This window comes from Vigna radiata, chromosome 7, assembly GCF_000741045.1.
Source record: "Vigna radiata var. radiata cultivar VC1973A chromosome 7, Vradiata_ver6, whole genome shotgun sequence".
In the NCBI taxonomy this organism is placed as follows: Eukaryota; Viridiplantae; Streptophyta; class Magnoliopsida; order Fabales; family Fabaceae; genus Vigna; species Vigna radiata.
The window spans coordinates 16,069,877-16,085,182 of NC_028357.1; the positions used below are offsets into that span (position 1 = coordinate 16,069,877).

General features: G+C 35.5%; 1 protein-coding gene across 2 annotated transcripts in view; it reads left to right on the top strand.

Annotated features, from left to right (window-relative positions):
- The first annotated feature begins 9,182 nt into the window (after positions 1-9,182).
- LOC106768628 (probable inactive purple acid phosphatase 1) overlaps positions 9,183-15,306 on the top strand; it is an 11,525-nt gene continuing 5,401 nt past the window's right edge. The window contains exons 1-9 of one of the 2 annotated variants that reach the window (XM_014653872.2): positions 9,201-9,286; positions 9,407-9,487; positions 9,624-9,815; positions 9,947-10,038; positions 10,141-10,207; positions 10,293-10,415; positions 10,954-11,046; positions 11,617-11,746; positions 11,950-12,031. In XM_014653872.2, coding sequence (XP_014509358.1) covers positions 9,624-9,815; positions 9,947-10,038; positions 10,141-10,207; positions 10,293-10,415; positions 10,954-11,046; positions 11,617-11,746; positions 11,950-12,031 — 779 coding nt within the window. In that variant the 5' untranslated portion in view covers positions 9,201-9,286; positions 9,407-9,487. Of the gene's footprint in view, positions 9,488-9,623; positions 9,816-9,946; positions 10,039-10,140; positions 10,208-10,292; positions 10,416-10,953; positions 11,047-11,616; positions 11,747-11,949; positions 12,032-15,306 lie in introns of both variants that reach the window. The other variant, XM_014653871.2, reaches the window with a different exon arrangement.

Consider the following 15,306-nt stretch of genomic DNA (forward strand, 5'->3'; position numbering starts at 1 on the left):
GCAGGAGGTCCTAATTTATGTGCCGATTTTTGACATAGGTGTTAACGGACTAACCTTGTGGTGACAGATTGGGTTGTATTTGACTAGGATTTTTGTTGCATAGGGAGTGTAAGTCACCACAAGTGTAAGACCATCCGAGACTTCCATCAATGTTCTATCCGGATAATAAAGTCTAGTATAATCATTGGTGTCTGATATGAATTTTTATTGAAAATGAAGTATGTGTAATAATTATGTTATACCTTATTTTAATATTCTCTCTCATGGTAGCTTACCCTTACTTTTTGTGTGTGTGCCGAAAAATTATATTTTTGCGATGATCGTATAATGTATATGTTATACGGGAGCAGATGAGGGAATGTTGTCTAATCCAGTACAAGTGAAGATAGAGGCAGAAGAATAGTAGAGAAGAGTTTGAGTTATCTTTATGGGAGGGAAGTTGAAATCTAAGTTTAAAATGTGTAATTAGTGTGAAAATCTTTATACTTCCTGGTGGAAGATTATGTAAGTGTTACAGTTCTCATATTATTTATAAAAAAAAAATTAGTTTGAGAATTTTGGGATGTTACACCACCTAACCTAACCCTAACTGTCGCTGCCACACTCACGATCAACCACCATCTTCTCACCTCTATCATCAGACATTTCAAAACCACCACCACCGTTGTTCATCTTCTCCGTCCAACAACCACCCAAAAACACCATCGTGACCATCTTCCCCTTCCTCCACCATGAATCACCATCAACATCTTGTCGCGACAACCATAACCGCCGCAATGAGACAGTGAGCCATGCACGAGCTTATCTTCTCCGTCAAGTCTTCAACCTGCAAAGGGAAATACAGAGAATGAAAAAGCCAATTGGAGCATAATCACCGCAGCGAAAACGTCATTCTCCATCAATCTTCATCTTCTCCAACCATCGTGAAGTTGCTCTTCGAACCTGCAAGTAGAAAGAAACCAAATCGTAGACAAACAACCACGAGCCAAATTCACATCACGACGCTCTTGCATTTCAAAACACATTCAATTTTCCTTTCACGACACAGGCGTAAGGAAGCATTTCCCCTTTGCATTCAGAAACCCTAATTTTTTGGGTAGGGAAGGGGCTGCCACGTGGTAGTCTCTCATTGGTTGCGTCATGTTTTAGTTAAGGCAGGTCAACAGTTAAATGACATGTCATTCACTGATTGCACAACTGGACATTTGGTCTTTAACGATTTAAACGACATTTGCAAAAAGGACTTAATTGAACACAAATTACGATCTTTAGGACTACATTGAACATTTTAAAAAATTAGGATCATTTCGAACAAAGCTAACAAAAATTGGGACCAGCAATGATATTAAGCTTAAAAACATAAAAAAAAAATAATTTAAAAGATTTGTTCTAAGAATTAGGCATTATTTTTATTGAAGATGCATTTAGCGAAATTAGGATTCAATGACAAAAATTAGGATTGCTTCGTAAAAATTAGGAATTCATTGACTGGAATTAGTTATCGATCATGAAAGTCATGATTAAATTAATTCTTGAGTTTGATAACCATAACCCCTACTACTTAATTATAACTGGAGCAAAATGACATTTCTTCCTATTCGCTACTAATTTTTTATCTAACAACACCTCTAACACCTTAATTAAGTGTTGCACATGGGTCTCCCAATCTTTGTTATAGATGAGAATATCTCTTTCTTTTTTAACTCTCCTTCGTTTCAAGGAGACCAACAATCACATAACATCGTACTGAAATTTAGGCTTTAGGGTTTTACGTACATCATCAGTTTTTCCTTTTTTGTTGTATTCGTTCTTTTTAATTCATTTGTGGTAACTCACCAAACTTGACGCAACCACCACGCATTTATGTTGTGTTCTTTTGGATGGATTTGAGAGAGATGATTTGAGGGAGATGATTTGAATGGATTTGAGTGGATTTGAAGGTAATTTTTTTGTTGTTTTTTTGAGTGGATTTGTGGGTAATTGAGAGTGAATTTGAGGGTAAAGTTTGTGAGAATTAGTGTAAGATTTGATTGATATGACAGATGTAAAAAATTAGTTTAATTGATAGAAATTAAAGATTACCAAAATGTCTCTAAGTATTAAAGTGATATAAAATGTTATTTATTAATGTTATATTTAATTTTAAAAATGTTTATAAAATGAAAAAAAAAATTATTAAAATTAATTTTAAAAATATAAAAAAATTGTAATTTAGTAAATTGAAATAATTTTTTTAAAATATAATATATTTTTAATCTAATTTACTACATAGTGATGTGTTTTTTTTATTGAAGTAAAATTTAATATTTATGAAAAAATAAATCATTAACCTAAATTAAACAATGGTTTTAAAAAATTAATTTAACTGCAAAAACTTTTCCATTTAGAGAGAAAAACCTTGCCTTTGAATATAAATGACATTTTATTGTCAAATAATGAGGGTTGAATCCTTTGGCTTCAGTGTCAGACATTTCGAAGAAGCACCAGTAGTGTTTGTGCTCGTGAAAAAGTTAAGAGGACAAAAATAACATTTTGTTGAAAATCAATGCAAATCGTACCAAGATTATGAGAAATAAAAGAACGCATATCTCACAAATCATCTTAATTCGATCATCGCAAATCGTCACAAATCAAATGTAATGAACGTGATCAATCTTTCAAATCATCTCTCACTTTTTCCCTTAAACAGCGGAAGTGAACACACCCTTAATTGTGCTGTTTATTTTATATTAAAATATTAGTATAATTAGGATTCTGAAAGACAGTGTTCACTCGTTACTTAACGTCACAGAAAATTTATCCAGTTAATTTCCTCGTTACTTATTAAATAACGTGAATTTTTTAAAATTGGTAGCTGTTTATGGATATTTTAAATATTTAAAAAAATAATTTATAAATTTTTAAAATGAAATATAAATAAATAGATAATGAGTTGCATTTCAGAAATGAAAGGATTTACAAAATCGTAAATTGTGATTTTTTTTGTCTACAATAAAATTGACAAGTTATTAAAATAAAGTAAATTTCTTTGTCCATAGACATTTATAAAATTGATCACTTTTTTGTTAATTTCTTACCATCCTAATAATCATAGGAGTTTCATGAGTATAAGAGAAAAGAGTGTTTTATTTTAATTGAGTTCTATTTTAATTGATTAAAATTCAATGAAGATACATAATGTAAAAAAATACCTTTTATTTTTTATTAGATTTGAATTTTATTCTAATTAAAATTCTACTTATTAACTTTAATTGTATTTTATTTTAATTAAAATTCATTCAAAAAGGTGAATGTTATCAATAAGATAAATTTGTAATTATATTAAATTTTAATTATGTAAAACGAAAAAAGAAAAAGAAAATTTAAATGGGTGGTATTAAGGCTAATAATATACATAACATTTAATTACATCAAATTTTAATCAGATTTAATTGTTATTTAAACTGAATACATTCACCTAAAAATATGAATAGGTTATGATTTTGATTGATAATCTTATTGATCTTATTTATTACTAATATTCGTTTCATCTAATTCGTAAATAATATGCGGATATTACATTTAAATATCGATTTTCACAAAAATTGAATAATTGTTTATCATTTATCATTAAAAATGTTTGGTTTAATATCCTTATTTTTGTCAAGTGTGTTCATTTTGATTCTTTTTCATTATGTTGAATATTGTTATAAAGAATGCAAATTTTGTTCAATTTGGTCATTTTTTGCAAACTAATTAACAAGAGACAGTCCAGTATACACAACTTGTGTTGATATGACATTTAACTACTGTCATGTCACCAAAAGTAGAGTCTTCAACCCCACCCCAAAATTAGGGTTTTGCATTTGGGGGAACCTACGCCTACACCGCGAGAAGAAGGAAAATGTTGCTCGCTTTGTTTTAATGGAGGATGATTTCGCAAATTGTGCGACTAATGGTAGCATAAAAAAGACGAACCTAGTTGTGTAAGAAAGCACTCATGGTGGCCGGTGGAGGCAAGCAGCGGCGTGATTCTAGGTTTCTTTGATTTGAGATTTTTTCTGGATTTCGTTGTGGTTCTCTGTAGGTTGGAGAAGATTATGGCCCTAGAGCTTTGCATGACGCTGGTGTCGCAACCGGAAAATTGTGACGGGACGACGATCCAAAAAAGAAACGGTTTTTGAAAAAAAGTGTTTGGAGTCGCCACCATAGTTTATTCTGGGAAACTACGGAAAAACCGTAAAATGATAAGACAAGGTCTACAAAACCAAATTTTGGTTTCGGAAGTCGGTTACGTGTGGGGAAGGTGTTAGCACCCCCACAACGCCTACCCTAAGGCAGTACCTTTAACTAAATACGCGAATTTGATGTGGTTTGCAAAATGTTTAATTTCCCCTAAAAAATAAAACTCTAAAGAAAACAAAATATTTTTTATGTTTTTTTGTGCCCGACAAGGATTGACCTTGCTCCTACGTATTCTTAGTTGGATTGAGAAATTAGGGTTACGTAGTTCTTTAGGAAACCATTTGGAAAATTTGTTTGAAGAAATGTTTGGAAAGTTTGTTTGGAAAATTTGGATTTTTGGGAAAGTGAGCCTGACAAGGACTAGCCTTGCTCCTACATATCTCCACTTTGGATGGAGAATCAAGGATCACGTAGTTCTGGCTGAAAGATTGATTGTTTGTTTGTGAAGATGTTTTTTTAGTTTTTTGAAGATTTTATATTTTTTGGTATTTTTATAGAACAAGGAAAAGGTTTTAGCACAAGCCAGACAAAATGGTCGCACGTGTGCTTTAGCCTTTCAAAATAATTTTTTGTTGATTTTTTTATGAAAGAAGAAGAAAGAGGTTTTCAGCACAAGGCAGACAGAATGGTCGCACGTGTGCTTAAACCTTTTAAAATAATTTTGTTAATTTTTGAAAGAAGAAGAAAAGGTTTTCAACCCAAGGCCGACAAAATGGTCGNATTTTGTTAATTTTTGAAAGAAGAAGAAAAGGTTTTCAACCCAAGGCCGACAAAATGGTCGCACGTGTGCTTAAACCTTTTAAAATAATTTTGTTCATTTTTGAAAGAAGAAGAAAAGGTTTTCAACACAAGGCCGACAGAATGGTCGCACGTGTGCTTAAACCTTTTAAAATAATTTTGTTCATTTTTGAAAGAAGAAGAAAAGTTTTTTAGCACAAGGCAGACAGAATGGTCGCACGTGTGCTTAAACCTTTTAAAATAATTTATGATTTTTTAAAGAGGAAGAAAAAGGTTTTTAGCACAAGGCAGACAGAATGGTCGCACTTGTGCTTAAACCCTTTAAAAACAATTTCTGATTTTTTAAAGAGGAAGAAAAAGGTTTTTAGCACAAGGCAGACAAAATGGTCGCACGTGTGCTTAAACCTTTTAAAATAATTTTTGATTTTTTAAAGAGGAAGAAAAAGGTTTTTAGCACAAGGCAGACAGAATGGTGGCACGTGTGCTTACACCTTTTAAAATATTTTTGAATATTTTTTTATAAAAGAAGAAAAGGTGTCCAACACAAGGACGATGCGTGCGATCACACATGTGCTGGACCCTTTAAAATATTTTTGTTGTTTTTAATATTCATTTAAAAGCAGATAGGTAAAAAATTAAATAAAATAAAAAAATAAAAATAAAAATAAAATTTATAAGTAAATTACTAAATAAAAATAAAAAGTAAAAAAAAATGAAAAGTTAAATGATAAACTAAAGAAAACGAAATAACAAGCAAAATAACTAAATTGGGCCAAAGCCCAAGTGTAAAGCGGGTGAGATACTTAGAAGAAAAAGGGGTGCGTGGAAAATTTGCTTGCAGAGCCGTAATGGGCCGCCCTAAGGAAGTAGTTGAGCCTGACAACAAGTCAATTAGCAAAAAGAAAAAAAAAGTCTTGGGGGGTGCGTGAATGGAAAATGGGTGTGCAGAGGAGGAAACGGTCCAAACTTAGGCCCAAGGCCTTCTTCCCAGCTGAAACACTAGGGGTTCTGCCCTTTCCTCCCATTCTCGCTCAAACTCCTGAGACCTAGGGTCTCTTCTTCTTTGCAGAGAAACAGAAACCCCAAGGCACTTACCTCCGCCACTCCCGCACCCTCTGCCGCCACAATCTCCGATCAAAAAGGCGCTGTGAGGGGGCTGTCCATGGTGTTGCCGACGCATTCATCGGAAGAGCCACCGCCCTTCACGACGGACCGCCATCTCGTCCTTTCTTCTTCGCGCGAACCGGCCCCCACCTCGAGGTCTCGCCGTTCCCGTTGCCTCCATTGAAACTGGCAGTCGCGAGCCTTGCTAGAGTCATTGTCTTCACTGGTGCCACCAACTTCGTTTTTCTTCCTCTCCACCAGAGGGCTCTCTACTCCTCTCTCAAAAGCCAAATGCCCTAACGACACCCACCGTCGGTGTCAAGGATGAAAGTGTTTTCTGAATGCCGATTATTGATTAGTTTTCTATGGTTTGGTGTTTTGTGTACTGAGGTTGGGAATGATGAGTGTGTGTTGGGTTCTGGAAATTGGTCTTTGTTTTTGGTGATTGGATTTTGTTTCTGGGGCTTTGTGTAGTGCAGATTGCGGATGGTGGTGTGATACGTGAGTTGGGGTGGAGGTTCAAATGGGGGAAGAAAGTGGTTCGGAAGGGTAGAGGCGTGATTCGTGATTGAGAATATGGTTTTGGTGATTGGTGAATCACAGTTGTTAGTATTGACAGAGAATGAAGGAGCTTTTTTGCTTTTCTGATGAGTGGTGGATCGGTTGAAGGTGAGGAATTGGGGACCAAAAGGGAAAAAATGTGATTGGGTGGTTACGGGTGAGGGCAGAAAAGAGTGGTGAGGTAGTGTCGTGTATGGTGTACTGGTAAATGGGGATTATCAGGTTGGGAAGATAGGTGATGATAGGATTGTATGTGTGAGTTTACACGATTTAAGAATTCGAAAGAGGAAGCAAAAGCTTCACCCTCTGAATAGGATTCACACGGCGTTTCAGGAACGCGTCGAGAGCTATGGAAGACCAGAATTCGTGATGTTCAGTAGTTTCAGAGGGGAGAAGGGAAAGAAACTTCCATAAAAAGCCTTATTGTGCAAGGCATGATCATGAGAGGAATGAAGATACAACAACAATAATACGAATGCAACCATATTGTTTCCAAGAATATTAACGCACAGCCATCACATTCATTTTCCAGATCAAACAGACTAGCTAGAATGGGATGGAACACTTACCTTGTGTTGAAGTTCTTGCTGGATTTTCCTCTGGTGATAATCTCCTTCTCTTCTCTCGGTGCAGGTCTAATTCTCCCCTAAGCCATGATGATCGGTGTCAAAGGTGAATCCTCAATACTCTCTGGCTGTGATGGTAATTATGGCTTCTGAGATGGTGAATACGGCTGTGATAATGGGTATTGGAGGTCGTGTGTGATGAAGGATGGTTTCTGTTAGTTATGTGGTGAGGGAGAACTGGCTTCCGTTGTTTGGGTTCCAAGATGAAGTTGGGGAGGGAATGAGGTTCTGTGTTGATGATTGAGAGTGGTGTGTGATTACGGGTGTCTCCCCCTTGACCATAGGAATCGAGAGCCTTGTATTGTATGAGTGTGTTTTCTTGCTTGTCTGCCAAAACCGTTTTTCTGTCAATCTTGCAATGCATCTTCCCCAAAACCAAATCAGCCTCTACCACCCCCTTCCTCCATCATGCGTCTTATACCTTCATCAGCCCAACCTCCTTTTCCCTTTTTTTATTATTATTTTTTTTTTCACTAAAAGACAAGACTTACACTTTTCTTTTTTTTTAGTTTTTTTTTCTTTTTTTTTCATTTCTTTTTTTACTTTTTTTTTATATATTTTTTCAAATAGGAAATAAAACCGAATCTAATAATAATCAGATAGTTAAATCAAATACCAAAAAACTAAAAAATAAAATAAAAAAAGAAAAGAAAATTGAAAATAAGACAAAAACAAAAACTAAGTCCTATTATTCAGTCACCCGGACGAAATTGGGTGTTGACAGCTGGCAAGGATTGTTGCGCTTACGATGAAGCTCTCGATTTGGATGATTCATGGCTGATGCACGAGAATGAAGATTCAAATGGAGTTCGAGATTAGGGTTTTGTGATTTGGGGGAGATTGCGACTTTAATGGTGGTGGCCATGGAGGTTGCGCGTGATGGCTGTCATGATTCTCTGCAGGTGCGACTTCACGGCAGCATGGTGACTTTGGACGATCTCTGTGGCGACGATGACATCAGGGATCGGTGGTAGTAAGGTTCGGTGGCAGTTCGGTGGACTGAAGATTGAAAAAGATGGTAACGTGACAATAGTTAAGTGTCATCTCAACATTGTTGTGTATACCTGGACTGTCTATGGTTAACTATTTAAACTGTTTTTACAAAAAAGACTAAATTAAATAAAATTTACTTTCTTTAGAACAATATTAAACAATATTAAACAGAAAAAAAAAAAAAAAAACGAATGCACTTAACAGAAGGGACAAGGATATTAAGGATATTAAGCCAAAATGTTTTTATTACGATGTAAGCACACGTATCTTTCCGTTTTACGTATACCACAATACTATAAATGATTGCTACTTTATGATAATTTTTAACTTATGAAATTTTTTATCATAACAATTCTATGGACATATAACTTTTCTTTCACAGCATATACACTGAAATAATATTTTATTATTTAAAAAACCCGTCATATATTAATAAAAAGTTGGAAGATGGAATTTGTTTGAGATATTTTTAGTATCCATGTGGTTTTAAGATTTAATTTTAAATTATAGATAAAATTCATGACAATCTCAGTCCAAACTACTTATTTAAATAGATATATATCTAAGGGTTGTGGTCGAGTTGTCGAAATGGAGAGCCTTCTTGCGTATAAAGCTGAAATAATTTGAACACTTGGAATGATGTTTTTAATTTGGAAAATAATATTTTAACACCATTTTTTACACTATTTTGACACCGTACACGTGTCAAAATGTGATTGGACGATTTCAAATTAAAAAAATTGAGACAGGGGTATATTTAGAAGAAAAAAACCAAGGTTTGTTTTTTCAATTTGAAATCGTCCAACCACATTTTGACACGTGTGCAGTGTCAAAATGGTGTGAAAAAATGGTGTTAAAATTTTATTTTCCTTTTAATTTTAAGGATTCTCTTTTCCGACTGATGTGATAAAGTAAAACTAGCTGCCTCTCATCTCATGATCTGTCCTTCCCATCAGGCCACCACAACTGTTTCTTATACACCTTCATTTGATTCAAGTCAGATGCCAAGTTGACTTTCAATTTTCTTCATCTGGGAACTGGTTTTTAATTTTCATGCCACCCATGTGTTTGTTTTAAATTCACATTGCAATTTTAGTGGCTGGAGATTTACCCTTAATGTGTTTCATGTTTTTTTCCCTCCCGGGCATCTTTCACCACAGTTAATACTTGTTCAGGTGTTAAAAAGACACCAAACGAGGATAATTCTCGCAGCAAAAGTTGGAACCTTAGTTCGCAAGACTGTAATGGACTAATCCTTTTTGTTAAATCCGAATATAGCTGGTTTTTCTTATTCTTTTATTTTGTTCTGGGAAGAGGGTAGATGTTGATTAATATGGCAGACACTGGTTCATTGTGTAATTTTTCGATGTTTTTCAGATGATGATGCTGATGATGAGTGAGATGTGGAAGTCAAGAGATCTATTCTTCTCTTTTGTTGTTCTTGCAACCTTTCAGCTAGCAGTGTCGGATGGGCACCAACCTCTCTCCATAGTTGCCATTCATAAAACAACACTTGCTCTTGATGAACGTGCTTATATCAAAGCCACTCCTAATGTCCTTGGCTTGACGGTACGCTTTGACTGCACTTTTAAGAATTTTCTTAGTTTTTAGCCGCTTCATTTTCTGCTTTTAAGTACTTGCCTACGATGAAAATAAGTTCTGGTAGCAGAAATTGATGGGTCCTGCTTGCAACTGTTTAGGGACAAAATACAGAATGGATTACGCTGCAATACAGTAATCCGAAACCCACTGTAGAAGATTGGATTGGAGTGTTTTCTCCTGCAAACTTCAGGTAGGCTTCACATCATGATCTTGCTCGTGTATAAGTATGAGTTGCGAATCAAGAGTCTTGTTCCATTCATTGATTGGGAATCCAATGTTTCGCATGTTCCAGTGCTTCTACATGCCCTGCAGAAAACAGAGGGGTTGATCCCCCACTTCTATGTTCTGCGCCTATAAAGGTCGGTGTGACACAGATACTTAGCTAAAGAAAGCTTTGAAGTTAAAATGTTTTGATGTTAAACTCTTTTCCTTTTCTGATTTCAGTATCAATATGCAAATTTCTCTAGTAATAGTTACAAGACCACAGGAAAAGGTTCCTTGAAGCTTCAGTTGATTAATCAGAGATCCGACTTCTCATTTGCCCTTTTCACAGGTGGCTTAACAAGTGTATGCAGATAAACTCCTCTACCCTTTAATCCTCCTGTTTATCAAATTAAAAGACGTATTATGATTGTAAATTTGTTAATGAAATCCATATAAGTCAACTATTTGGAGCTCTATTCGTCTTATTGTTCAAGGGATTCTAGGCTAATGTCACCATGCTCATACCATCCTATTGTTCATCTCCGATTTATCTGAGCACCTCATAGACGGCTCCATCTTTCATAATATCGGAGATGATTCCAGTGTCTATCTTCTTTCACTGTAAAACAGCCATAACTCTTTCTCCCACTTCCCATGAAAAGAAATTCCTACCAGTACGCATACATTTTGTGGACTTCTGTTGCAAATTCTATTTATAAAGCATTTGTGACTGTGTACACCCTGTCCCAACCAGTGGTGTTAGGTTAGTTTGATTGTTTTGTCCTGTTTGCATATGAAACTATTTTTCTTTATTGTGTATATGACGTTTGTGACCAGAAATGTGGATTTTGAGCTGAACTTTATCTTTCTATTTATTCTTTTTTAAAATTATTTTTAACAGCCAAAGCTCGTTACCGTGTCAAATAAAGTATCATTCGTCAATCCAAATGCACCAGTATATCCCCGATTAGCACAAGGGAAAACATGGAATGAAGTAAGTTTAAGCTCCCTCTATTGCAATTTCAAAACTGCCTTTCTTTTTTTATCAAATCTGGATATTATTCTCATGAGTATTAGTGCTGCAGGAGCTTGCTCTGATTAGAACTCAAAGCCTTTCTTATAATGATATTTGTTGGTAAATGCGTGTGTCTTGGAGCCCAACAAGTTTATGGGCCAAAAGAGCCAGTGGTCCATGAGGGGCATGAGACACCTAAGGCATGAAGGGTGTATGTGCCTAAAAGGAAGAAGGGAAATCCTAAAGTTGAGGTGCCATGAGTAGTGGAGAGTTTGTTAAACATAAGAGTATTTTTATTATTTAGACTCGTGAGGAAGTGGGGGATGGGAATTCTGTTATTTTTTTTGATATTTTTTAGAGCTATGCTCTAGAACATTGGAGGCTTCGACTTCTTGTAGTTTCCTTTTGATTGCAAAGGATAAATAGTTCTCCAGTTTTTTCATATTTTCCGCTTCTGCATTTACCACGTTAATATTGGTCTGTAACACTATATGTGGATTAAGAATATCTAGGATTATCAATAGATTATTTACTTTATTCTTGTAACAGATGACTGTAACATGGACAAGTGGATATGGAATCAGCGAAGCTGAACCTTTTGTTGAATGGGGCCCTAAAGGAGGGAACCGTGTGAAATCTCCTGCTGGGACACTGACTTTTGATCGCAACACCATGTGTGGTATGCAACTCTTCTGCTACCTTCTAGTGTTAATTTTAACGATATTTGAGTCATATGTACTTTTGGGATGGAAAATCATGTTTATTGTGTCAGTAACAGTATTTTCGTTTTAAAATGTGGATGGCTATTTGCAAATTTCATTCATAAAGAGGAAGTAGTGGAATTGAAAACGTTCACCTTCTTATATTCATGTATATATGTAGGTGCGCCAGCAAGAACTGTTGGATGGCGTGACCCAGGATATACACACACTAGTTTTCTGAAGGAGTTGTGGCCCAACAGACAGTATGTTATATCTTATTTGAGAATAATTATAATTGCTTGCATGACAACTGATATTATTAATTTGTTATTCTAATTTTTAATTTCAAAATATGTTAGGATATAATGTGTGCAGAATAAAAGGAAATACATTAGGTATTAGTTGTTAGTTGGTTAGGGGGCCTTTATAAGAAGGCAGTGAGGTCTTGTGTCAGGATACTTTTTGATAATTTTGTAGATTAGGCTTTGGCTCTTTGTGAAGGAGAAACCCTTGGAGGAGGGAGTGCTCTCCTATTCTTGTATTCTTTGGTTACAATAATAATATAGTTTTGTTTCCAGTAATCTGGTGAGTGAGTGTGTTCTATTTTGTGTGATAGTTAGGCTTCTTGACTAAAGAAGCCTAACAAATTGGTCCGAATTGCCGGATTCCCTTGTGAGAGGACTTAGGGATCCTTAGGGGAGCATGGTGGAAGAAAAGATGAATGCGCTAGAGAGAAGGATGGAGGGAAGAATGAATGTTGTGGAAGGAAGAATCAATACTTTGAAGGGAGCTAGCAAAATGGAGAAGAAATATCCAAGAAATCAAAGAAATGCTGCAAAAATCCAAGAATCACATCAAGCGCTCAGAAAAAAGTAAGAAAACTTTCAGGAAAGGAAAGAAAGAGGGAGAAACAGGTAGGGATGTTGTGCAAGATAGTTTGCTAGACATCAAGAAAGCCAAGAAACTTTCAGATAGAGAAGAAAATTCAACCGATGGGGAGAAGAAAAGAGAAACAAAAGCTGCTGTTTTGAATGTTGATGGTTTTGCAGGAATTAGAGGGCAGGATAAGAGAGAAAAAAATATATGTAAAGTGGAAGGCAATGATGAAAACTGTGATGGAGACATTGGTGTGGCTGTTGCTGAGAATGTTGCAAGAACTGCTATTTTTAGTGGAGATAGTGTGGTAGGTTGTGGTGTGTATGTCAAAACAGAGAAGAAGGAAGAAAGATGTCCATAGGGCAGTAAAGCAGATGAAGAACCACTTTTCCCGTGGGTTGAAGGAGTGGAGTTGTCCACAATTGAAGGGAATGGCACCCAAGGTCAAACAACAAGGACAACAGATGTTTTTGTAGTTCAGAACATCAAAGGATCAACAAAGATTCACCCAACAGTCAATAATATGGAAGAAAATGCAGTTCAAGGGTTCAAGACCTGGCAACAAAAATCCAAGAACCTTTCTTGGAAAAATCTGGCAACAACTCTACTAAGGATAGTTGAAGGGAACAGGAGAAGCATGCTATGTGAGAGTTGGGCAGCAGTAACACAAATTGGGAGTGTGGCAATTTTACACGAGAATTTGAAAGTAGATGGAGGTAACCCTGTGAATCATTAAAATTTGGTTGGATCTTCATTTAATATTCCTGGAACTGAATTTAGTAATGATATGTGGTTGAAGAAATTTTTTTGCTTTCAACCACTCTCTAGTTATACTGTTAAATCTAGTTTTGTTGGAAATAAGGGAGCAGCAACTACCAAAAGAGTTGTTGCTATAAGAACTGATGAAGTCAGAGATGTGAATTTGAGGATTTCACAAAATTGGGCTAAAAGAATCCAGGAAGAGTGGAAGTCATTGGAGGAAGATCTCTCATATCGACCACCACCCAAGCCCCCATATTTGAAATTGCAAACAATAGCAGTGGTATTGGATGGTTTGACAGCAGTAACAAGGACGGGGAGTGAGAAAAATTTCATCCAAGAATTCAAGATATGGTTGTCACAAACATATAAAACACCAGAAGATATGGTTGTCACAAACATATAATGTGTGCAAAATAAAAGGAAATAGATTAGAAATTAGTTGTTAGTTGGTTGGGGGCCTTTATAAGAAGGCAGTGAGGTCTTGTGTCAGGGTACTTTTTGAAAATTTTGTAGATTGGACTTTGGATCTTTGTGAAGGGGAAACCCTTGGAGGAGGGAATGTTGTCCTATTCTTGTATTCTTTGGTTACAATAATAATACAGTTCTGTTTCCAGTAATCTGGTGAGTGAGTGTGTGTTGTTTTTAGTGATAGTTAGACTTCTTGACTAAAGAAGCCTAACAAAATAGGATCTACTTCAACTTTTGGTGAGATATATTTAGTTTCTGATAAAATATTTTAATGTATGTCGACTCATTCACTACAACACAGCTTACGCACTTGTTGGCATTTTATTACCTTACATAGTTTCATCTAGTAAGACTTCCTTTTGAGTTAAGGTGCACCTTCCAACCATAACATTACTAGAAATGATCCCTGTTTAAATCCATTTGATTTTTACAAATTTATGCAGAACATCATGCAAGATGTATAAATTTATTCACAACTACTTTTAATTAATAAGTGAAAACTCTCTGATTGACATATTAGGGAATTACTAAGATAAACTATAGGCTCTGATGCCATGTCAAATTCAACTTAAAACTAATTGGCAGTAAGTGAGGTTGTCCAACAGATGTATAAACTGCACTCTTAGAATTAAGGGATGCCATGTGAGATTTCCTAACAATTAGAACATAAAAAAGCTAACAGATTTAAACATGAATATCTTGAAATTTCGATGTTTGGAATTACTTATAATTGGTAAGTAATTATGAGTGCTGACGCTGTAGTGTATCAGAATATTATTGTGATGAACGGAAATACATGCTGATGGATAACTTCATTCAATGAAAACAGGAACATGTATCCTTCTGTTAAATATAGTGAAAATTATATATTGGAATTAATCCCTTGTGTTAAATACACACATAGGGTTCTCTATTTATAATAGAAGAAATATAGGCTAAGCCCAAATACAAATGAATATGTAAGAATAAAATAAAATAAAATAAGAACAATGTTTCCCTAATAAACATATAGGGACTATATTTCCCTAATTAACATAAACACAATATAAACTAAATATAATATCTCTAACACTCCCCCTTAAGCTGGAACATACAGATTGTATGGACCAAGCTTGGAATAAATAAACTCAATGTGAAATATATGATCTGTCTTCAAGAGTGTGCGGCAAACAGATGCACAATCACATGTCGACGAACAACTGACAGCAATTTATGGACAGTGGTGGACAACTGCGAAACTTCAAATAGCACCATGAAACTTCAAGTAGGATGACTTTGACAAAGGAGGGCAATGACAACCTCTAGGGACTGGATTGCCATCAAGTAAGGATGGAGCTTACATCAAAACTACAGGGACTGCCATCACTAACTGATGGGACCTGTGTCATCACTGACTGATGGGGCCTGTAGTGGCTAAAAGCGACAAAACTAC